The sequence below is a fragment of the Lotus japonicus genome, chromosome 1, assembly GCF_012489685.1.
Source record: "Lotus japonicus ecotype B-129 chromosome 1, LjGifu_v1.2".
NCBI lineage: Eukaryota > Viridiplantae > Streptophyta > Magnoliopsida > Fabales > Fabaceae > Lotus > Lotus japonicus.
Window position 1 is genome coordinate 110,913,518 of NC_080041.1, and position 23,936 is coordinate 110,937,453.

The 23,936-nt window shown below is 37.6% G+C and overlaps 2 protein-coding genes across 2 annotated transcripts; both read left to right on the forward strand.

Moving 5' to 3' along the window:
- The first annotated feature begins 501 nt into the window (after positions 1-501).
- On the forward strand, positions 502-2,730 carry LOC130729226 (pectinesterase-like). Its single transcript, XM_057580896.1, has 2 exons — positions 502-1,525; positions 1,886-2,730. The coding sequence occupies exons 1-2, from the start codon at positions 556-558 to the stop codon at positions 2,581-2,583; spliced, it is 1,668 nt and encodes a 555-aa protein (XP_057436879.1). The 5' UTR covers positions 502-555; the 3' UTR covers positions 2,584-2,730.
- Positions 2,731-8,525: 5,795 nt separating this feature from the next.
- On the forward strand, positions 8,526-13,642 carry LOC130729227 (pectinesterase 2.1-like). Its single transcript, XM_057580897.1, has 2 exons — positions 8,526-9,654; positions 10,424-13,642. Exons 1-2 carry the CDS (start codon positions 8,679-8,681, stop codon positions 10,858-10,860), a joined length of 1,413 nt encoding a protein of 470 aa, XP_057436880.1. The 5' UTR covers positions 8,526-8,678; the 3' UTR covers positions 10,861-13,642.
- Positions 13,643-23,936: the final 10,294 nt, after the last annotated feature.

The window sequence follows — 23,936 nt, forward strand, 5'->3', positions numbered from 1 at the left end:
ATATTCTTTATTTTATAATATAGTTATATTATTTTTTTATGGAGAATGAAAATTGTATTTTCGTTAACAAAATTGTGGGTAATGGGTACATGCATATAGGTATCCAGAGGGTACGAGGACGGACATTCAAATTACTACCACATGGGTATGGGGACGGGGACAAATATTTTTTGAAAACGCTGGTACGGGGATGAATACTATAGTACCCTACCCAGACCCTAGCCATTGTCATCCCTAGTTATAAGATAGGTAAAGTAATAAAAAATACAGAGAAAAATAGAAAAAAAATGAGCGTAAATGAGATGGAAGAAAACCTGAAACATAAATGTATTAAAAAGTCGACTTTAAAGCTTATAAAAAATTGAGCAAAATAAAAAGATCTAACTACTAGTGTTTGAGACGAGCCAGCTATAATATCCAAGTGGGGTTAAAAGAATCACATAAAACACACTCGCCCTTGGATTTGTAAAATGGGTTAAAGGTTTTCTGGTCTATAAAAGGAGCTGAAGAAATTAACAAGGATCATCAAGAGCTAGCAGCCAGTAACATTGGAAAATGGCTACCCCACAACAATCTTTGCTAGACAAGCCTAGAAAATCCTTTTCCAAAACTTTCTGGTTATTCCTCTCTTTAGCTGCTATCATAAGTTCCTCAGCCCTTATTGCTTCTTATCTCAAACCCACCTCCTTCAACCTCTTCTTGTCACCTCCCAATGGCTGTGAACATGCACTTGACGCATCATCATGCTTAGCTCATGTTTCAGAAGTATCTCAAAGCCCCATCTCAGCCACCACAAAAGACCCCAAACTGAATATTCTCATATCCTTAATGACCAAGTCCACCTCACACATTCAGGAAGCTATGGTCAAAACCAAAGCTATCAAAAACCGCATTAACAACCCTAAAGAGGAGGCAGCTTTGTCTGACTGTGAGCAGCTAATGGACTTGTCCATAGACAGAGTGTGGGACTCAGTTATGGCTCTAACCAAAGACACCACTGATTCACACCAAGATGCACACGCATGGCTAAGCGGTGTGCTCACGAACCATGCAACTTGCTTGGATGGACTAGAAGGTCCATCACGGTCACTAATGGAGGTTGAGATTGAGGACTTGATTTCAAGATCAAGAACTTCTCTAGCCCTACTTGTTTCTGTTTTGGCTCCAAATGGTGGTCATGAACAATTCATCGATGAGCCACTAAATGGGGACTTTCCATCATGGGTGACCAGGAAGGATCGGAGGCTGTTGGAGTCTTCGGTAGGGGACGTAAATGCCAATGTTGTGGTGGCTAAGGATGGGAGTGGCAGGTTCAAGACTGTGGCTGAGGCTGTTGCATCGGCACCTGACAGCGGTAAGACAAGGTATGTTATCTATGTGAAGAAAGGAACCTATAAGGAGAACATTGAAATTGGTAAGAAGAAGACGAATGTGATGCTCACTGGGGATGGTATGGGTGCAACTATTATCACCGGGAACTTGAATGTCATCGATGGAAGTACCACGTTCAAAAGTGCCACTGTTGGTATGGATCTAACTCAACTCATTGTCTTTTCCCACTAAAGATACAAACTCAACCCCTTTATTTATTCATAAAAACTCTTGAGCTATAGAAAATTTGCTAGAAATAAAATATCTGCATAGTAATTAATTTTTCTTTTAAACAATCTTCCAAGCTCCAAACAAACTCTAAAAAGAGACAAGGAGTCCTTATTAAGGACTAATAATAATTAATGGATGGTCTACTCAGCACCATTGAATATTGATACAAGGTATTAGTGCTAGAAAGAAAAAGGTCATATGTAGAAAATATATATCATGTCATGTCGTTGTAGACAGAATTCAAACTTGTTAAGATAAGCACTTGAACGATTTGATTTTGTAGCTGCTGTGGGCGACGGGTTTATAGCCCAAGACATTTGGTTCCAAAACACAGCAGGACCACAAAAGGAACAGGCAGTGGCTCTTCGTGTTGGAGCAGACCAATCCATCATAAACCGTTGCCGAATTGACGCTTACCAAGACTCTCTCTACACTCATACCAATAGACAGTTTTACCGAGACTCCTTCATCACAGGTACCGTTGACTTCATCTTCGGAAACGCAGCTGTTGTGTTCCAAAAGTGTAATATAGTGGCCAGGAAGCCCATGAGTAACCAAAAAAACATGCTCACGGCCCAAGGGCGTGAAGACCCAAACCAAAACACAGGAACTTCAATTCAGCAATGTAACCTGACACCAAGCCAGGATCTTAAGCCCGTTGCGGGATCCATCAAAACTTACTTGGGTCGCCCATGGAAGAAGTACTCAAGAACTGTTGTGATGCAGTCCTCCATTGATAGCCATATTGATCCAACAGGATGGGCTGAGTGGAATGCTGAGAGTAAGCACTTTCTGCAAACGTTGTATTATGGAGAATACTTGAACAGTGGAGCAGGTGCTGGTACTGGTAAAAGAGTGAATTGGCCTGGTTACCATGTCATCAAAACAGCAGCTGAGGCTAGCAAGTTCACTGTAGCACAACTCATCCAAGGTAATGTTTGGTTAAAGGGCAAGGGGGTTAACTTCATTGAGGGCCTTTAGATGTATAAAGGCTTCAGCAAGCTAGTGTTTTTTTTTTTTTTTGCTAGTGTGTTTTTGTTCCAGATGTGCTGGAGTTTTCGTGAAATAATGTTCAAAACTTGTGTTGTATTGGAGAATGATGTTTTATGAAGGCTGTGATTTAATAAATTAATGAATCATGAGATTTGCGAATAGGAAAGAAAAGAGAAGACGAAAACTGACAAGTAAAGAATAAGCACTAAAAGTTTAAAAGCCATATAATTCAAGTCGACATTTCCCAGCAGTTAAATCAATTTAGTGTTGAGTAATTAGCGAAAAGCTGCTAAGCTGGATCAAACCAGATTTAGAATATGACAAGTTGTTACACATATGGAGCCACAACAAGAAAATTCGAAACCAGCACAAGAAAATATAACCAAAACAGATATGAATTGCAAAAGGGAGCCACAACATATGATTAGATTTGATACACATTTCAAAACTCAACACCTCATCACTCAGAATAACCAAATCACATGAGACAGAACAGTTATCCGATCAAATACCTTCAATTAAGAAACTGACTAGCATTCAAACTCAAAAGCCACAGATTACTTTGGATTAGATTTAATGGAAAATTATCAATTTCAAGCATCAGAAGTTCCATAATAAAATAAGCCAAAGTCCACTACATCTTAGTTAATAATTTGAACACATAAATTAGTTAACAAGAGCTGTATTTAAGCAGTGAATCTTATGGTAGCCTTGTGCTAATGTGATGGTCTATTTGAAATCAATTAAAAAGTTCAATATTACTTACAGAACTTACCCTTTCAAGTCTAGACGCAAACAGATAACACTCTACATTCAGTGTTTCAAACATCACATTATCATTGAATTCAAAGCCTATATCACACATGGACAAACATAGCAATAATGCATACTACTGGGAATGAATTTAAATCATAAACTCAAATCATCGTTACCTGTCACCATACCTATGCTCTATTGCTGAGCAACCACCATTCAGTCCAAATGGCCTCCATCGCTTCAGTTTGCCCGGCCTCAATTCAAGAGCATACACCCAAGGCATCCAACCCAGATTGCCATTTCAATCTAGCTCCTAGGCCTTCTCCGAACACCATCAGCAAGCATGTTATCTCGTTCCGTATGCTAAGCATTCTTCATATACCACAAGCCTCTCGATATTCACCCCAAATTCAATAGAGACATGAGAAAAAAGAAGAAAATTCAGTGAGGCATTTCATCGAGCAGTTTGCGGGCATTATGATTTCAATAACTTTATGTGGTAGTTCTAACTAGTATTGATCCCGCGTCATGCACGGGTAGAATAAGAGTACTTTGTCGACATACATCAGATCGTTTTATATTTCCTCTGGTTTTTTTAATACGTATATCATCTATTTAAGTTTTTTTTCAAATCCTAGTTACATTTTAATTCTATATTTTTTACTAATTTGTTATGGTTTGAATCAATATACCAAAAATCATTTTACAACATTATTATCAACGAAAGCTTGAATTTTACCTTTATGAAAAAACGAATTTTTGTTTTAAGGAAATTGAGAAAACTTTTAAACATGATTTTGATAAGAAAAAAAAATTAAAAAGAGAGTGTCAAAACAACATTTGCATCAAGTAGAACCATGTCCATAATATATGGGACATTGGGATCCTTGAAACTTGGAATAGACCAAAGCCGGATGATATTTGTTATCAGTTTCACATCCTTCCTAGGTTTGATGCTTTTGATATTTTCACACAAGAAGCCATTGAAATTTGTGTTTTTTGGAAAAGCAAGTTTCAGAGAATGATAGAGAAAATAAGCTGATGAAACAAAACTTGTTGCCTAACTAGTCTAGTGTATTTGGCTATTTATACTAAAGGTTATAGAGCATATTTCAGAAAAAAAGTAAGAGAAAGTCCACAAAATGGGTCTCTGTCGGCAACAACAAAAAATTGCATACACATAAAAGACCCTTAAAATTTCTCTGAACCCTTACAAATGGGGTCTATGACTTTTCTAAAACGAATAGTAAATGAAAAATTAAATGCTCAGATTATGACCAATTTAATGCTCAAGTTATGACTTTTTTTTGCGAAAATTCAATGAGGCATTTCATCGAGCAATAAAGGAAAAATTAAATGCTCGATGAAATTATAATGTCTGCAACCATCTAAAATATCCCGAAGGTAACACAATGTAATTTATTTTGTGAAAATTCTAATCGGACGTACCAAACAAAATCACGTTATGAAAGTACAAACCAGATAATTCATGGATAACTTGGGAAAAATATGGCTAAGTGGAATAAACTATATTAATGTAAATCAATCTCTCTCCTATGCGATGAAATTTGAAAACGCATATATCGCCTTCTTTGACACCATGCATTGTGCAGAATGGTTTCCAGCCATTTCCAAATTCAACATGGTCAACCTCCAAGATACTGCACTCAACCTACCCCACTGGTCCAAACACTTTCAAAGCCGAGCAACCACTTGGAAATTTTAAGAAGAATGACCTAAACATACATATTTTGAAACACATGCAGATATATTAATAAAAAACTTCAATATATAGAAGCAATATCAAAAAAAGAAATAACACATAAATATTGAGAAAGAAGTAAAAAAATAACAATAAACGTTAAGAACGACATATGTTTATACCATTTTGCTTCCGGAACTATGTTCATTAGTTAAAGTTGCAATAAATGATGCTTGATGAGTGTTTTCATTCAAAACCAAAATCTTTGAATTTGGTTCATACTTAAAAGGAGAATCAACTACATCAAGGTTAATACCAAGAGTATATTCCACGAACTTTCGGTCAAATGGATTAGTAATCGCATTTCAGCCATTATAACTCATTGCCTTAACATTTTCATCATACAACAAAAATTGATATTTCCGGTTATTGACCGCCTTTAGCAGAACCCAACAGTTATTGTGTACTGCATACTTATCTATGAGATTTGACCATCATTTTATCAATCTTCCGTAGCCTTCATCAAATTCATATAGAATCTTGTTAGTGCCCCCAGTAGGATCTATCAATGTGAAGATCTTGCTAGGAGGACTAACAAGGTTCCATATGAATTTGATGAAGGCTACGAAAGATTGACAAAAGGATGGTAAAATCTCAGAGATAAGTATGCAGTACACAATAACTGTTGGGTTCTGCTAAAGGCGGTAAGTACCCGGAAATATCAATTTTCGTTGTATGATGAAAATGCTAAGGCAATGGGTTATAATGGTTGGAATGCGATTACTAATCCCTTTGATCGGGAGTTCGTTGAAGATGCTCTTGGTATTAACCCTGATGTAGTTGATTATCCTTTTAAGTAAGAACCAAATTCAAAAATTTTGGTTTTGAATGAAAACACTCCTCAAGCATCATTCGTTGCAACTTTAACTGATAAACAGAGCTTCGGAAGCAAAATGGTATAAATATATGTCGTTCTTAACGTTTTTTTGTTATTTTTTACTTCTTTCTATTTCTTTTTTTTTTATATTGCTTCTATATATTAAATTTTTTATTAATCTATCTGCATGTGTTTCAAAATATGTATGTTTAGGTCATTCTTCTTAAAATTTTCAAGTGATTGCTCGACTTTAGAAGTGATCCTATTCGGACCAGTGGGGGAGGTTGAGCGCAATATCGTGGAGATTGACCCTGCTGAAGGAACTGCTGAATTTGGACCTGGCTGCAAACCATTCTGCACAATGCATGGTGTCAAAGGCGATATATGCGTTTTCAAGTTTCATCGCATAGGAGAGAGATTGATTTACATTAATATAGTTTATTCCACTTGGGCATTATTTTTTCCAAGTTATCCATGAATTATCTGGTTTGTACTTTCGGAATGTGATTTTGTTTGTTACGTCCGTATTAGAATTTTCACAAAATAAGTTACATTTTGTTACCTTCTGGATATTTTGATTTTAGATGTTTGCAGGCATATTTAATCAAGCATTTAATTTTTTCTTTAATGGTGGGCCTAAAAAAGAAGAAGATTCAGTGAGGCATTTCATCAAGCAGTTTGCATGCATTATAATTTCAATAACTTTATGTGGTAGTTCTAACTAGTATTTTATCATTTAATTAAATATGACAATGTGTATTGAAGTGCCATTTTCAAGATAGATTATATATACTATCAACTTTTAGATCATATTGTAGTGGTTCAAACTGCTTGTATATGTAAAATTTAACCGCCCTTTTATACAATGTATAAAACAGCAGTTGCTATGCAGTAAATAGTAGACCGTCATTTAATACTGAATGACATGTAATTCTGTTGGCTTCAAAAACCTTCATTCATGTAAAAAGAGGCGGTTAAAACGTCCATAATTAGCCATTTTTTTTTTGCTAATCTGACATTTTTGTTTAGCAATTTAGCCCTTTCAGCATTTCACATAAAAAAAACTAATATTGACCAAAACAGAACTTGTATTTGATTTCATACCTTCAAATTTCAAAACATGCCCTTCATCTCTCCATTTTTTTTATAGGAAAATGTTAGTCGTTAGAAATGTTAGTAAATTAATCTCTTCTCCGGGCTCGAACCCTTCACCCCACCCAACCCTTATGTCTCCATGCTTAAAGAGTATTAAAAAAACATTGTTAGGGTGAACATCTGGGCGACATGCATAGTCTACCGATTTTAAACAGCTACAAGTTTGCGGAGTTAAAAAAATGGTAATTTTAATTCAGGTGGTTTAAAACTGGTATTAGTACATGCAAATTCAGGTTATTAGCGCGTGTCCCCCGAGTATTGTATGTCCAAATAGCAGTAGAAGAAAACAAAAGTTGAAGGGGCAATTTCTTTGGTATCGACTCAAAATGGAGGGGTTTCATACTTTTTGATTTGATTTTTTTGTAACAATTTTTTAAATTTACAACTTAAATCTTTTTATAGTCTAAATAGTGAATTGAAGTCTACTAAATTCCCAGATTTTCAGTTTCAAGGGTACAGAACAATACCCTTAAGAAAATAGCTAATCCAGCGCAAATTTTAAGGCTTTTAATCAGAAGCCTTGCCGTCCAGTCATTTACATATATCTTTTTTTTTTGAAATCAGTTATTTACATATATCTACCTACTACTAAATACTAATTGTAATAGAGTAGCCTAGATACGGAATATGAAAGGTAGAAAAACAATAATAATGGTTGTTAGATACCCATGTAATGAGTCCACGCCTAAATAATAATGAGAGAAAAAAAGACAAATAAGCGATATATATGATATCGATACATGATATTATATGACAGAAAGAAAGATAGTATAAAGAAAAATTAAGTGTATGCGAGAGGTCATAATTGTTGGTTGTTTATGAATTGGACTGAAAAAACAATGGATTGAGGTGCAATGTTTAGTAAAGTTGGCTGTGTAATAATGTTATCCACCTTCTTTTAATCATATGATAGGTCGTTGTCTTAATTACTAATGCTAATTTAAAATAGAATGTGTAATAATGTTATCCACTTTCGAAAATAATAAAAATTTATTCACCCCCCAAACACATAGACAATAAAAGTGAAATACGAATATAAAAGGGTGAAATAAAGAATTCAATAGGTGATATGTTGCGAAAAGATCTTAAAGAGAAAGTAAGTGATGAGATTGCAAAGGAACTAAGTGTGAATATATCAAAAAAATTATTAAAAAGGACCTTTTCTTTATTACTCATGCAAATATAAAACACGAAATGTGCCCCAAATGTCCAAGGTAATAATGTTTTCCACTTTAGAAATTTAATCCAAGCACATGATTCATGCAAATTAAAAAAGCAAAATTATCCACTAGACATACTTGACATACTTTATATTTTAAATTACGAACAGTGTGGCGGAAAGAAGAACTCCACATGCCATACTTTAGAGCTTATTATAAATTATGCTAGAGGACGGATCTGTGACTAGTGTCTCTTTGAGATACAGTTGTACTAACGAGCTATAGCTATAATACTCAAGTGGGGTTAAAAAATCACAAATAAAACACATGCGACCTTGGATTTGTAAAATGGAGTAGTGTTTACTGGTCTATAAAACGAGCATGGAGAAAATAACAAGGATCATCAAGAGCTAGCAGCCCATAACATTGGAAAATGGCTACCCAACAACAATCTTTGCTAGACAAGCCTAGAAAATCCCTTAACAAAACTTTCTGGCTATTCCTCTCTTTAGCTGCAATCATAAGTTCCTCAGCCCTTGTTGCTTCTTATCTCAAACCTACCTCCTTCAATTTCAACCTCTCCTCATCAACTCCCCATGTCTGTGAACATGCACTTGACACTTCGTCATGCTTAGCTCATGTTTCAGAAGTATCTCGAAGCCCCATCTCAACCTCCACAAAAGACCCCAAATTGAATATCCTCATATCCTTGCTAAGCAAGTCCACCTCACACATTCAGGAAGCTATGGTCAAAACCAAAGCTATCAAACACAGAATTAACAATCCCAGAGAGGAAGCAGCTTTGTCTGACTGCGAGCAACTAATGGACTTGTCCATTGACAGAGTGTGGGACTCAATGATGGCTCTAACCAAAGACACCACTGATTCACATCAAGACGCGCACGCATGGCTAAGCACTGTGCTCACTAACCATGCAACTTGCTTGGATGAACTTGAAGGTCCATCTCGAGCATTGATGGAGGCTGAACTTGAAGACTTGATATCAAGATCAAGAACTTCTCTGGCCTTACTCGTTGCTGCTTTGGTTCCAAAGGGTGATCACAAGCAATTCATTGATGAGGCTCTAAATGGGGACTTTCCCCAATGGGTGACGAGCAAGGATCGGAGGCTTTTGGAAGCTTCGGTTCGGGATGTAACAGCTAACGTTGTTGTGGCTAAAGATAGGAGTGGCAAGTTTAAGACCGTGGCTGAGGCTGTTGCATCGGCACCTGACAGTGGTAAGCCACGGTATGTTATTTATGTGAAGAAAGGAACCTATAAAGAGAACATTGAAATTGGTAAGAAGAAGACGAATGTGATGCTCGTGGGAGATGGTATGGATGCTACTGTCATCACCGGCAACTTGAATGTCATCGATGGAAGTACCACCTTCCAAAGTGCCACCGTTGGTATGGATCTACCCCTTGTCTTTTCCATTCAACTTTAATGCATTCACCAAGTTTTTTTTTTTCATCTCTATTCCACTACTTATTGTAACTGGAGGTGGAATTCGGGTAATGGGTATGAATAGTTTTCCATATGTTAAAGCTCACATCCGAATCCAATTTTTTACAATACTCTAACAAACTATATTTATGGTAACGGTCGGGATCGACTGCAATTGGGGGACACTGACACAAAACTTCAATTTCTGGCGGTTTTTTACGGCCACAAATTAGAGTTTGACCTTTACGGAATTAGAGCTAGATATCCACCAAAAGCGGTATTCACTCATTGTTTTTGATTTTGTAATAAGGGAGGGAGAATTGACAATTTCTCATTTATTTAAATAAACTCTTGAATTATAGGAGCTTGAAATAAACATTTACATATTATTTTATTTTTCTTTTAGACAATCTTCCCAACATACCCTAAAAAGAGGTTAAGACTATATAATAGTAATTATTGGATGGTATGCGCAACACCATTGAATCTTGACACAATATATTAATGCAAGGATACAATTATTGGATGGTCTACTCAATACCATTGAATTTTTTGCATATGTTTGGTCAACTACTTTTATCAATTTGATCATGGTGTCCCCTTTCTTTATTGTCAAAGATTATGAAATCTCGTTGTAGACAAAATTACAAAAATACATTGGTTTTTTCTTGTCAATACAACGTAAAGATAAGTAATGAATTTTGGGCTTAACAAAATGATTTGATTTTGTAGCTGCTGTGGGCGATGGGTTTATAGCCCAAGACATTTGGTTCCAAAACACAGCAGGCCCAGAAAAGCACCAGGCAGTGGCTCTTCGTGTCGGAGCAGACCAATCAGACATAAACCGTTGCCGCATTGATGCCTACCAAGACACTCTCTATGCCCATACCAACAGGCAGTTCTACCGAGACTCCTTCATCACAGGTACCGTTGACTTCATCTTTGGAAACACAGCTGTTGTATTCCAAAAGTGCAATCTGGTGGCCCGAAAGCCAATGAGTAACCAAAACAACATGGTCACGGCCCAAGGACGAGAAGACCCAAACCAAGTCACTGGAACTTCAATTCAGCAATGTAACTTGACACCAAGCCAGGATCAATTTGCAAGCCTGTTTCTACAAGCGATATTGGGAGTTTGTGGGGGATTCTGTTTTCTCCTTCATTCATGATGCTTTTGAGCTTGGGCATTTTGATCCAAGTATTGCGGAAACTCTCATTGTCTTGATTCCTAAAGTAGATAACCCTAAATCTCTGAAGGAATTAAGGCCCATCAGTTTGTGTAATGTTCTCCATAAGCTCCTTTCGAAGATCATGGTGAATAGAATCCGTCCGTTCCTCAATGATCTTATCAGCCCTTTTCAGAGTAGCTTCATCCCAGGGAGGAGTACTACTGATAATGCCATTGTCCTCCAAGAGGTGGTCCATTCCATGATGAAGACAAAGCGACGGGAGGGGGATGTGATTTTCAAGCTTGACCTTGAAAAAGCCTATGATAGGCTTGATTGGCGGTTCTTGGAGAGCACTCTTGTTGACTTTGGGTTACCGGCAAAGTGTATCCGTATTATTATGTTTTGCATGACGTCTGTGTCCCTCTCGGTCTTGTGGAATGGTGATAGGCTCCAAGGGTTTAACCCAAAACGTGGGCTTCGTCAGGGGGATCCCCTCTCGCCATATCTCTTTGTCATGTGTATGGAGAGGCTTAGTTCCCTTATTTCGACGACGGTTGATGATGGTCGATGGAAACCTGTCACAGTGAATGGTTCTTCTCTTAAGCTGTCTCACCTCTTATTTGCGGATGATCTTCTCTTGTTCACCCGTGCAAATGTGGAGCAAGTGACTTTAGTTAGGGACATCCTAGCTTCGTTTTGTCGAGCTTCTGGCCTTCGTGTAAATGAGGGAAAGTCCATGGCTATGGGGCAGAAAAATCTTTCTCCGGTTATGAAGAATACATTGTCCACTATTACGGGGATTGCTTTCTCACCTCATATTGGTAAATATTTGGGTTTTCCAATATTTAATAAGAGAGCAACTAGAGGTGATTTTCAGTTCTTGGTGGATAGGGTGAACTCCAGGGTTGCGGCTTGGAAGCATAATCTTTTGAATCGTGCGGGCCGGGTCACTCTTGCTCAATCTGTGCTTTCCTCTATGTCCACGTACTGTATGCAGCATACTTGGATCCCCACTGGAATATGTAATGATATTGATGCAGCGGTGCGTCGTTTTATTTGGAAGGGTACTACGAACCACGGAATTCATTTAGTAAATTGGAACATGGTGGCTCAGCCGAAGCGGGTTGGAGGATTGGGATTACGGAAAGCCCGGGATCATAATATTGCTCTTCTTGGAAAGCATGTTTGGCAGCTGCTTAAGAATGAAGATAAACCCTGGGTCACGTTAGTTAGGGAGAAATATGGGGTGCAAGGCAATTTTCTTTCCGTACCAACTAGAAGTGGGTCGAGTGTTTGGCAGGGAATCCAAAAGACTAGGGATGTGATCAGGGATGGCTTTGATTTCAAATTGGGTGATGGGCGGACTTCTCTTTGGTATGAAGAGTGGCTCGGGGGCTTCAAGCTGTGTGAGTTAGTTCCATTTGTGGATATCCATGATACTCAGCTTTCGGTTCGTGATATAGTGGATGGTGGTACGTGGAATCTATTGCGTTTGTACACCCCTCTTCCTAGTGTGATTTGTGATATGATTCTGAAGCAAGATAGCCTCCTCAATGATCATGTGCCTGATTGCATGTGTGGACTGCTGACTCCTCCGGAGTGTATACTGCCAGTTCTGGATACCAATGGCTGATTCACGTTCGTCGTGCTCAAGAGACGCTGGTTGATCCCACCACTGCACTTCATGCCTGGAATTGGATATGGCGTATTAAGGAACCTTTCAAGATCATTTTTCTGATCTGGTTGGGGAGCCACAGTGCGTTGCCAGTAAACCATCTGCGGCACTCTCGTGGCATGGCAGCTTCCCCCATGTGTACCAGATGCAATCTCTACCCTGAGACAGTCTTGCATTGCCTTAGGGATTGCTGGTTCGCTCGTCGAGTTTGGCATCGCCTGGGCTTCATCACTCAGCGTGCTGCGTTTAATTCTTTGGAGGCCCGCGACTGGTTCAAGTTCATGGTTAATGAGGATGAAGCCCTCGCACTTTCAGCGATTTGGTTCATTTGGACAGCGCGAAATCGTGCCCTGTTTGATCACGCAATTCTCCCAGAGGAGCGCTTGTTGCAGGTTATTCGAGAACATAAGGAGTTGCTCCTCCATGCTTGGCCCTCCCAGCCGCGGACTGCGCAGCCTCGGTTGGTGTCCTGGGTGCCACCGGAGGAAGACGAGGTAGCAGTTAATTGTGATGGAAGCTCCCTTGGTAATCCAGTCCGTTCGGGTTTTGGAGGTTGCATTCGGGATTCCCATGGCAGTTGGATCCATGGTTTTCTCGGTTTTGGCCAACAAAACTCGGTTCTGCATATGGAGCTCATGGCCATTTTTAAATGGTTGGAACTTGTTTGGACTCTAGGGTACCGGCACGTAGTGTGCTTCTCAGATTCCATGCTTGCCATTAATCTGGTGCGTGACCCTCCGTCTCAGTACCACGTGTTTGCTGTTCTGATTGCCCACATTTGTCAGCTGTTGAAGCGTTCGTGGCGAGTGCGTTTGGAGCATATTCTGCGTGAGGGAAACTTTTGTGCAGATTTTGTTGCTAAAGCAGGAGCAAACCAGGAAGTTAGCTTCCTCCTCCTCCCAGACCCCCTCCCTGGAATAGGGGATTTACTCATCGCAGACTCCATGGGGTCTGTGGTGCTTAGGCAGTAGTTTTTTCTTTGTGTTTTTTCTGTTTCCTTTGGTTGTAAGCATCAAAAAAAAAGAATAAGAAATAGAATAGAAGAATGCAAGTAACAATAGAGAAAATATCAAGATTACAAAATAATTCCACGAATAGAATTCACAACATCACGTTATTATATTTTATCTACATTTGTTTCAAAAAAAAAATTCATCTATATTTCCTTTAAAAATATAGCAATGTAGCCCTTAAAGGTAGGGTGAGAGGTCAGGCCGAGGTAAGCTTTGCTTATATAGGCCTGCTCTATTTAAAAATCTCAACACTAAGTCTGGCATGTTACCCATCATAGGCTTCTTTACCGACCTTTGACTGGCTTGCCCGAATGCCAAGATTGACCTGGTAGCCTAATTAAAGGTTTGTTTCATAGTAAGACTTTTACGTTGCCACCAAACTTATATGTAAAGAGACTATCAAATGTATAGGCTTACGGGTTAAATTATACGAAAATAAATCTTTTTTATAAATAGACTAACAATATTATAAGCTACTAGTAGGTAGAGATGAAAGTAAGCTAGACAATTATGGGTATTTTAGGGTCTTAGAGCCTTTTTAAAATTATACATCATATTAGTCCTTTCATCCTTTCTCTCTGTGCTAGGGTTTATACCTTCTCGCTCTTGACGAACCAGGTTTCTGGGTGGCCTCCGCGCCGCCTTCCTGCACGGCGGCAACCCCCGGTTTTCGCTTCTCTACCACCCTTTTTCTTGGGTCTTTCCTTTTTCCTTGTCGTTTTCTCAAAGGCGATGAAACCAGGTGCCATCTTCGACCTAATCTTCGACTGTCAAGCACCTCGATCCCTTCGATCTACTATTTTCCAGCATCTCCGTTCGCGCTCGCTTGTGCTCCTCTTCTTGGCGTTCTTATGATCGCGTTTTGCTATGCTCATATCTGTGGTGGCTGGTGGGTGTTGACCTGGTTGGGTTTGTTAGGGTTTTCTCAAAATAGTTGCTTTTGGGGTGGTTGGGGCTCGATCCTTCGTTTTGACGGCGGCCATGGTCGTTTGTGGTGGTCTATTTCCTCCTTCTCTGTGCGGACCGTGGCTGGGTGCAGTGTTCTTGGTTGTGGTTGGGTCTCTCCCCACCTCAACGTGTAGTGGTCTGAGCCTTGGTGAGGCAGGGTTCATGGTTGGATGGGTCAGATTCGCTGGGTTCCTTTGGGTTTGATGGTGTTGTGGGTTTTGGCGGTGCTCCTTTATGCTCCTGTTTAGGTGAGGCAAGGTAGATTTGAGTCGGTGTTGAGCCTGGTGGGTCGTTTGTCTCTTGTTCAGCGGGTCTCACGGCCCTGATCCGTTTCCGCTACTCCTTGGATCTTTGGTTTTTGCTGCTCTCTGGCAACGTGTTTCGTGCTTTGAAGTTCGGTGCGGATCCCATTTTGGCCAATCATGTCGTCGCTTCTCCTTCACCATTAGAGGCCTCAGTTGGGTTGGATCCCTTCGTCTTTTTTTGTTGTTTTTCTATTCCTTTTTCTTTTCTTGTGTGTTTTGTAGGCTTTTTATCTCAACTCTATGGCGGTTGTTGGTTTGTTGTTGGGACTTTGGGCTTGCACGGCTGGGATGAATCCCTGTTTTTCAAATGGGGGCCTCTTCTAGTGGTGTAGATGTAGGGGTTGTTGGGCGGGTGTTAAAGCTTGTTTTTGCTTGTAGGATTTTTAGATGTTTTTGGAGGGTCGTTATGTGGCTGAGTGAGGTTATTGTACCCATGTTGAGAGGGGTTGTTTCTCAACTATATATATATATATATATATATATGTACTTCTCTTTAAAAAAACTATAATTCATATTAAAGTATTTAATTAGGTCATAAATCTATTTCTAAATAGACCTATTTACTTTGCATTATTATATAAGTCAACTTGTTTCAATACAAACCAGAACATATTCATTTCCTTAATTAGATGCAAAAAATCTTACCATGAAATGGCCGAGTATGGAAAATCACCAGAAAGTAGTGCTCCAAGGCCACTCCACCAGAATCAGTAGCTATGTACTGTTTAAAAAAATTGCAATCGCGGCAAATTACTAATTGAGACAACAAAGACAACAAAGAAACCAATTAACACAATAGAAATTGCATACTTGGTAGTTGCCTAGTTAGTCATTTAAAAGAGAAAGGTTTATAAAAAAAAACTGAACCTAAACATGTGTTGGGAAACAGAGAAAGAGAACTCAAAGAAAGACACCAGGCGCTTACAGTTTTGAAGAACATTTGTTCCCTTGACTGGGTCGATGACTCCAAGCAATGTCTTCCACACCCCTGGAGCCTTGTCAGTGTGGGCTACTTTAAATGCCTAAAGAAGGCTCTATAAAGAAAGCATGGCCAACTATGCAATGCTTCCAAATATTAGCATACAAATTTAATTACCAGCATGCAAGTCCTTGCAAGTTCAACGTGAAAGCAAGAAATGCACGCCAGTGGTGCAATCCTGCGACCAATGAAACGTAAGGTGTTAAACTTGATTAGATGTGTTCAGTGTCAAGGCATATAGATTCCAACCTATTTGTCAGCATATAACTATATATTAGATGTATTGACATTATATACGTTGAAGAACCAAAGGTGAAGGTCATATCCACATACACCCTCTCCCATTACCAAACCTAATTTTGGGAAACATTATCTAGGCTATTCTCATAACTTAATTTTCATTAAGCTAGAGCTGTTTTTTCGCCCTTTCTATCTGGTCTCACTCATGTTTCTTTTTTATGGTCAGTTTAATGCTAGTTAATTTTTATATTTCTTCCTCAATACTGGATACCTGTGTTTGGTAAGCGTTTCCGTTGAAGAAACAAGCCAAGAAACAATAAACCAACATTTTCATGCTTCTAAAAAAAACATAGAAAGGGAGAAAGAAGCTCTAGCTATATTGAAGAGGTAACACATCAAAACTGTTCGGGGTTGTTAGTTAAGTATCATCACCTAAATTGATGAAGTAACCAAAATAGTCTCATCAAGATAGTTTAGAGAAAACAACCTTGAAAAGAGAAGGCCAGTGAAAAGAAATAACAGAGAAAATAGAACAAAAAACTGAACAGGAATAAGGAAAAGACAACTAGAACTTCTGCAAATGGCTCCACTTACCAATCAATATATCCATGGAACTGACTTTCGCAGCGCGCAAGAGTCTCTGGAGAAGGCAATATTCTGGCAATCCAATACTAACAGCACCACTCCCTTTATTGGATTTGGCTTCTTATATATCCTTGCCCGTAACTAGACCTTCAGAAGTCATTTTTCCTCCTACACGAAAACACACCAAGAAATTAGAATAAGTCATCCAACAGCTACACAAGCCATGAAAAAATCATTTAGTAGAGACCCGAGCCACAAAACATGAACATTCAAAGAATAAAGGTGATAGTTGAGGTATACATCATTGGACACGAAATACTATGAAGAATACCTCAAATGATTTCAACTCAGCAATATTACATGTCATTGAAAATGTGCGAGAAGGACCTCTCCGAAGGAGATAGGTCTTGAGATGGAATTGAAATGAGAAGTTTTCTGATGCAATAATAGCTTCACTTCATTAACGAATACGAGCATCCAATTTTCATAATTAATTACTAATTGATGAACATTCCTTTATTTAGAAAGCAATGAAAATAAAATAGAGCATTATCCTATCACAATAGGAAGAGAGAAAGCTTGTGAGATCTAAATCCAGCCACACATTATCTGAGAAAGCTTCCATGATTGGCGTGAAGACGTGAACAATTCAAAATATCCAAGATCAACCGAATAAGGTGTAAGTGTGATAATATATACTGAAAGATGAGAGCAAGGCAATACTCTAATTTCATCATTATTTTCATACACCACCAAGCAGATAAGACACATGATTGCGACAAATTGAGTAAATTGTGAGTGTAATATATCGAATGAAAGATAAAGCATAAGCACAGGATTGCGACAAATTCAGCAAATTGTGAAACAAACCTAACGGCCGGCGCACATCATGGTGGAGTGAATGGGTGCCAAAGACCGTAGGGTTCTCTTCAACTTGCGCCCGCGGAGGGAGCTTGCCGCCGATGAGGTTTTACTTGGCAGAGTAGGTGAGCGCATCCGTGCCGGAAGCAGGTTTTCGCGGTGGAGGTTGTTTGGAAAAGCCTATAACGAGTTTTTGAAAAGCCATTGCAATCTCCATCTTATTCATGTGGAGGGTTTGGTGAGAGACATGAGCTTTTATTTTAAGGAGGATGAAAAAATCAATATTTAGAAAAATCGGACCGGTCATCAAACCGGTTGAGGCAACGATTTAAGGTTCAAAGGTTGAACCGAGGTCGGACCGTGGTGATTAGATGATACATTACACGTATATTAATATAGATAATATATGCTATATTTGTGAATACTGAATAGCTTATTAATAATATACTATAACATTCTTTTTTTTATTAAATATAAAAATAAAGAATATAATATTACATTTACATTTATACATAAAAGCCTAGTTTTTAGTCCTTTTTCAACTATCCCCTTTGTCATTAGCAAAACAATTTTAGGTGTAAGCACGAAACTAAAGGTGGTATTAGAGCAAAAGTTTATAAATATATGGATAAAGCAGACGATAAATAAACAATAGAATGAAACATGAGAGATTATCCAAAAGAAAACATAACAAACAAACAAGTATTAGAGCGGGTAAACAGTATGAAGAACAAGAAAGTAAACTAAAGTCTACTTCGCACCAAGAGGAGTTTAAGCATTTTCTCAATTACAGTTAGACGTTGATCCACATAATCATGTGTTGCAAAGACTAGCATTGAGTATTCAAGTGTTAGGCCAGTGCCTAATGTTTCTTCCTCCAAGTGAGCTTCCTTAGGTTGATTGTGTGGTTCAGAAGTTGCTTCCAAATCCATGAATGGCACAAGGATAGGAAAAGATTGTGTCGAAAAGAAGAGCCTGCATGCTTTGAGAAATCTCAAAAGTTGGGTGAACATCTGCAGCAAACAGGATCAGTGTACTGGAACCGAAGGAGATAATGAGTGTATCGGGTCCAGACATTATATAGAAGGGAACAACTCCCATGTGAGCAATTGCAGCTTGTATGGAACAGACGGTTGGATCATAGACTTCTGGCGGATGAGGTACTTCATCTTTTATGGTGAAAAGGGTATAGCTTTCCGATACATCAGATGAAAGACTCTAAGAGCGCACAATGTTGCCAAAATCTGAGGCCTTAATTTCATGGGCAAGAGTCTTCAAGAAGATCTCCTATACACTTTTGACTGAGCGCTTCTTCTTCCTTAGAGAGGTGTGTACAATGCTCCGTAGTCTCAAAATCTTCTTTAAGGTCTCTCTCAAAACCAAGTCTCTTTTTATCAGAACTACGTGGCTCTGAATTCTCCATTGCACCATGGAGATACGTAGGCGCAAACCTCAAAAACTTGTCGTTTCAAATCTGTACATAATCTTTACTTTATCTTCTTGGAGTAAAACAAATATTTAGAAAGCTAATATATTTTTCCATAATTAATTAGAGGTAATAGTTTTTTATAAAGTGGGCGCTATAGTGTGATAATACATTCTCTACGCGTAAAAGACTCTCAGATCCAATCTTTCAAAGATCAAAATCTTTTGGGGTTTTCGATGTTTTACCATTTAAAAAATATTGGTGGTGATCCTCTATTTTCACACCTTCTTATCGACGTCCCTCCGCGACCCTGGTTGCAACAGGTAGTTAAGAGCACTTCACTCCAGTCAAGGGTTTTCACGATTAATTTTGTATGCTTTCAGCTCGTCTAAATAGCGGGTCGTGAAAAGTCTCCTAGATATTTCCTTCGTTCTTCATGCTTATGCATTCCTGGATGTCTGCATGATAGGTGCTTGTAGGTAGTGAGTTTGGGTAGATTTGTAAGCAACAACTTGGCAGTTAGTTAATAATTTGATTTTTTTGTTAGGTTGGTGTTTCTTGTTTGGTTTGGTGGTGTTTTCTTTTTCCTATCTTGTTGGGTTGTATCATCTTTTGTTTATTAATGAATAATCTCTTTTTGCTCTAAAAAAAATTTGACTTTCATATGAAATATTAGATAGAATACAAAACTCGGAGATCTAATTCAATTATTATCTTAGCCTCTAGGCTTCTATCTCTGGACTTTCTTCCTTTCTTTATTGCATGATAATAAACACCCAACAACCTTTCGATTTCCTAAACCCTCCTTTGAAAACAAGTTTCATGCCTTTGGGTTTGATAATTGCGATTTTTCCCATATCGCTTTTGCGATAAAGTGCAAATACTCTTATTTGCGTACGTGTTTTAAATGCAACATGAACTCAAAGCTCCTTCGTACCCTCATTCTACTCCAACTTCAACATCTTCCACCACTCCCTTCAACTCTTTCATTTCATCCCTTCTCCTCCCACACCTCTCATATGATCCTCCTCATAAAATGCTACAACTCTCACTCAAAATCTACCTCATGGAGACAACGATTTTAATTTATTTAATGCTAAAAGTAATACTCCTTCCGTTCCCTATTATAAGTCACTTTTTTTGAAAAAAAATTGTTACAAAATATAAGTCATTTTCTAATATCTAGGAAGCATTAAATAATTTTTTCAAGTTCACCCTCATATTTAATATGAAAGAGATGATAAACTTTAGAAGTATTAACTTGGAGAGAGAAAATCATAGGAAAGTAAATAAGGGTAATCTAGGAAAGTAAATTATTTTATTTACAAATTTATTATTAGTAACTACTTTTCTTAATCTAAGTGAATTAGTTATTTGTGACTTATAAATAGGAACAGAGGGAGTATAAAAAACTGAGTAAGTTTTGGGTTTTATATGTGAGACAAAAGTCAGGAATTTGGGTTTTATGAGTCTTATTAATTATTACTCTCTTCGCTCTTTAATAACTATCACTTTAAGATTGTGACACACGTTTTAAATATTTAATGTTTTTTTTAATTAAAAATACTATTCAACTTCTTAATATACCATTTATCTCTATTAAAACACACATGTCAAAACACATTATTATCTATCATGATATTTATTACAGTAAGAAATCACTAATTAGTCATTATTGTGACACATATATTAGGGAATAATATATATTTTTAAAGATATTAAGGAACAATATTTAATTTTTTTGTTTTATTAAAATTACTATCTAACTTCCTAATATACCATTTATCTCTATTAAAACTCGCATGTCAAAACACATTATTATCTATCATGATAATTATTACCCTAAGAAATCACTAATTAGTAATTAGGTTACAATTGTGATAGCAACCATTGAACCATGCATTTCTAGTGAAGTTAGGTGTTAAATTTTCATCCTCTGTTCAACAAGAAAAGGATACTACTTTTTTTCCAAACTCTGCAACTTGTTCACAACGTCTAAGACTTATTTTGGACACTAATCAAATTTTCATGAATCACATGTGGGGACCTTCTAGTATTTTGAGGACAAATATTTGAATTTCTAATGTCTTTCAATGTTTGTGCAGTTTGAAACTTAGCATTGTGGCTTGTGCTACAAGCTCCAACCTCAGTGACAGCATCTTATGTACCAGAATGTGAATTTCCGCCTCTATTCTCTTTTGCCAACTGCGAATTATCCTGCAAACAAAACCTCAGAAGACTCAGTGCATTTTTGAAAATCATTCTACAATTGATTCTAATGCCAAAATTAATTATATGGAGAAGTTTCTCTAATAACTTCTGAGATACCAGATTTGACTTAAGAGAAATTTATTCATATGGTACCAGTGTACCACCCATTGAAATGAGAGAATTTTGGTACTATTGCAGCATGACTCAATAAAATACTGACTAGTGTATATACCATATCAATCTCTTCTATCTAAATGGGCACAAAAAATTTCAAATGTTAAAATAATCCCTGGTCCTTTTGCTATTTCATGCTTTTACTTCACACAAAAAAAATTGTTCAATCAAATGTCAGGTAAGAAACTAACCACATCAAAGAAACCAATCTTGGGTGATGGCTTTCGGAGTCCAGAAGGTTTTATATTTCTTGAAGAATCAAAAGAAACAGAATTGCTTCCTTCTACCTCACTCCACATATTTGGGCACATATTTTCCAAATCACTGTAGGGGGCACAAGATGCTTTGGTGACATTCTTAGAAGACTGAAGGCTCAGTGATGAAAATTTCAACAGATCAGGTTTCTGTAAACTTTTTCCTGAAATGATCAATCATTACGCCAAGTTCAGTCGAATCAATGTCAACAAAAAAGAAGATATACTTATTTGGCATTATTATGCTCTTAAAATGTTAAAAACCTAACCATTTGTTGCTTTCACAATTTTTTTTTCTCCATTGGCTTCATTTCGAAACAAAGGAACTCTTTTGGTGGGAGCTGCTGGAATGTTTCTGACTCGTCCTAAGATCTTTGGTGGCTTTGGATGTGATGAGGGATCAGATATTCCACTCCCACCACCAAACTTTAAACAGTAGAAAAATGATTTAGTTTATGACTGATGGAAACTATTACATGCTTTCATAGGTGACCATAGGCATAATTGACAATGCATTGACCTATAACTAATGGTTTCTTCATTCAAAAAGGGCAGCCCAGTGCAGAAAAGCTCCTGCTATGCGCAGGAATGCAGGATCCAAGGAAGGGCCCGGCCACTTGGGCAGCCTTACCTTGTTTTTATGCACAAGAAGCCGTTTCTAGGACTTGAACTTGTGACCTTAGTCACAAGGCAACGACATTTTACTGTTGCGCCAAGGCTCCCCTTCCAGGTTTCTTTACAATGTATAAGTTCTGTTAATGCATAATTGTATAGTGTAAAGTTTTTTATCAAATTAACAATAGACTCAATTTACTAAAAACTTGCCTTCCTGAATTGTGAAGTAGTAGATTCCTTAGCTATTCTCTCTGGTTGATTTCCATTTATAGCAGCTTGGCTTCTTTGCCTTGATTTTACCTGGAGTTAAGTAGATAGAATCATTGTAAATAGAAAGTTCAATGCCACATAAATAGTCCATGACAGGAACTTACCTGTAATTTAGGGACCCCCTCCCCCTCCATCCTTTTTGTTGCTGAAAGTAACCAGCAGAAAGAGTGTTATTCAATAAAAATAGAATGTAGGAAACCAACAGCAGAGTATCTGTTTCTTATAAATTAACGTATAATAATATAGACTTTCGAGAAAATGTATAGTACTCTCGTAGAACAGAGAACTCAGAACTCCTTCAGGCCTTTGTGTGCATTGTGATAATTGCTTAATTTGAACTGATTTTGCCTTTTTTTTCTTTACTCAGAAAAAAAATTAAAATTAGGAAATGAAAACTATACATGAATTAGATGTTTGTATTTGAATGGAAGGAGTGCATACTCCTTTAAAACTGAAAATTCTTCCCCACCCTTTTGTGATCAAGAGGCATCAAATAAAACTGTCATACTTAAAATTAGGAAATGAAAACTATACATGAATTAGATGTTTGTATTTGAATGGAAGGAGTGCATACTCCTTTAACACTGAAAATTCTTCCCCACCCTTTTGCGATCAAGAGGCATCAAATAAAACTGTCATACTTACAATGTTCTTTTTGCATGTTTCTATGTCTTGGTTTTCTGGAGCTTGAAGCTCTTGTGCATGATGCTTCACTTGACTGATACATTTCTGCTAATGAGGATCCATCACTCTCAGTAGTACAATTCGACTCACATGAGATCCGCGGTTCTTCTATTGGAGGAAGCATACTGATCTCAGATTTCTTAAACCCTTTGTTTATAAGAGATAATTCCTCAGGATTCAAAATTCCTGAGAATGCACAAAAAAATAAGTCCAAACATGTAAAATAAAAAATGTTGAATCACACATTTGATTAGCAGAAACTTCTTGAAGGATTTCAAACAATGTTAAACACACCTTCACTTGTGAAAAATGCACTATCCCAAGCTAAACTTTTTCTTAAACTGAATTCATCAGTTGCAACTTTGTGTTCAGGTTCTGGATACTTGAAAGGCAAAAGCTGACCCTCCTCATGGCCTAGTATGTCACATTCATTCTGGCTTTGCCATGAATTTGAAATGTTGAGCAACTCATCTATTTCCAGAAATCCTGAGGTTGCTTGTGGTCAACAACACTACTAAAATTAAATGAAAGTGTTTTAATAAATTCCATAAGAATTTGAACTGTACCTGAATTTGTAGAGAAGGCACTGTCCCATGCAAAACTCTTTCTCAGATCATACTTGGGCTCAGATTTCCTTATGTTTGCGTCCCTTATATCTTCAGCAACCCCATTACCGAACAGAGTAAAACCATCAAGCTTCTTTCTCTTATCTGAATCTGCAGCAAAATTATGTATCAACAATCTCAAGAATGTGCATATGGTTTTCAATTCCATTGCGCAATTACAATAGCAACCACAACTGTGATTTCAATTGCGGAGCAATATCAAGAATTCTT

Coding starts and splice junctions, on each gene's coding strand:
- LOC130729226 (XM_057580896.1), top strand. CDS start 556: ATGGCTACCCCACAACAATCTTTGCTAGACAAGCCTAGAAAATCCTTT. Junction 1,526..1,885: donor GTTCAAAAGTGCCACTGTTG/GTATGGATCTAA, acceptor TTGATTTTGTAG/CTGCTGTGGGCGACGGGTTT.
- LOC130729227 (XM_057580897.1), top strand. CDS start 8,679: ATGGCTACCCAACAACAATCTTTGCTAGACAAGCCTAGAAAATCCCTT. Junction 9,655..10,423: donor CTTCCAAAGTGCCACCGTTG/GTATGGATCTAC, acceptor TTGATTTTGTAG/CTGCTGTGGGCGATGGGTTT.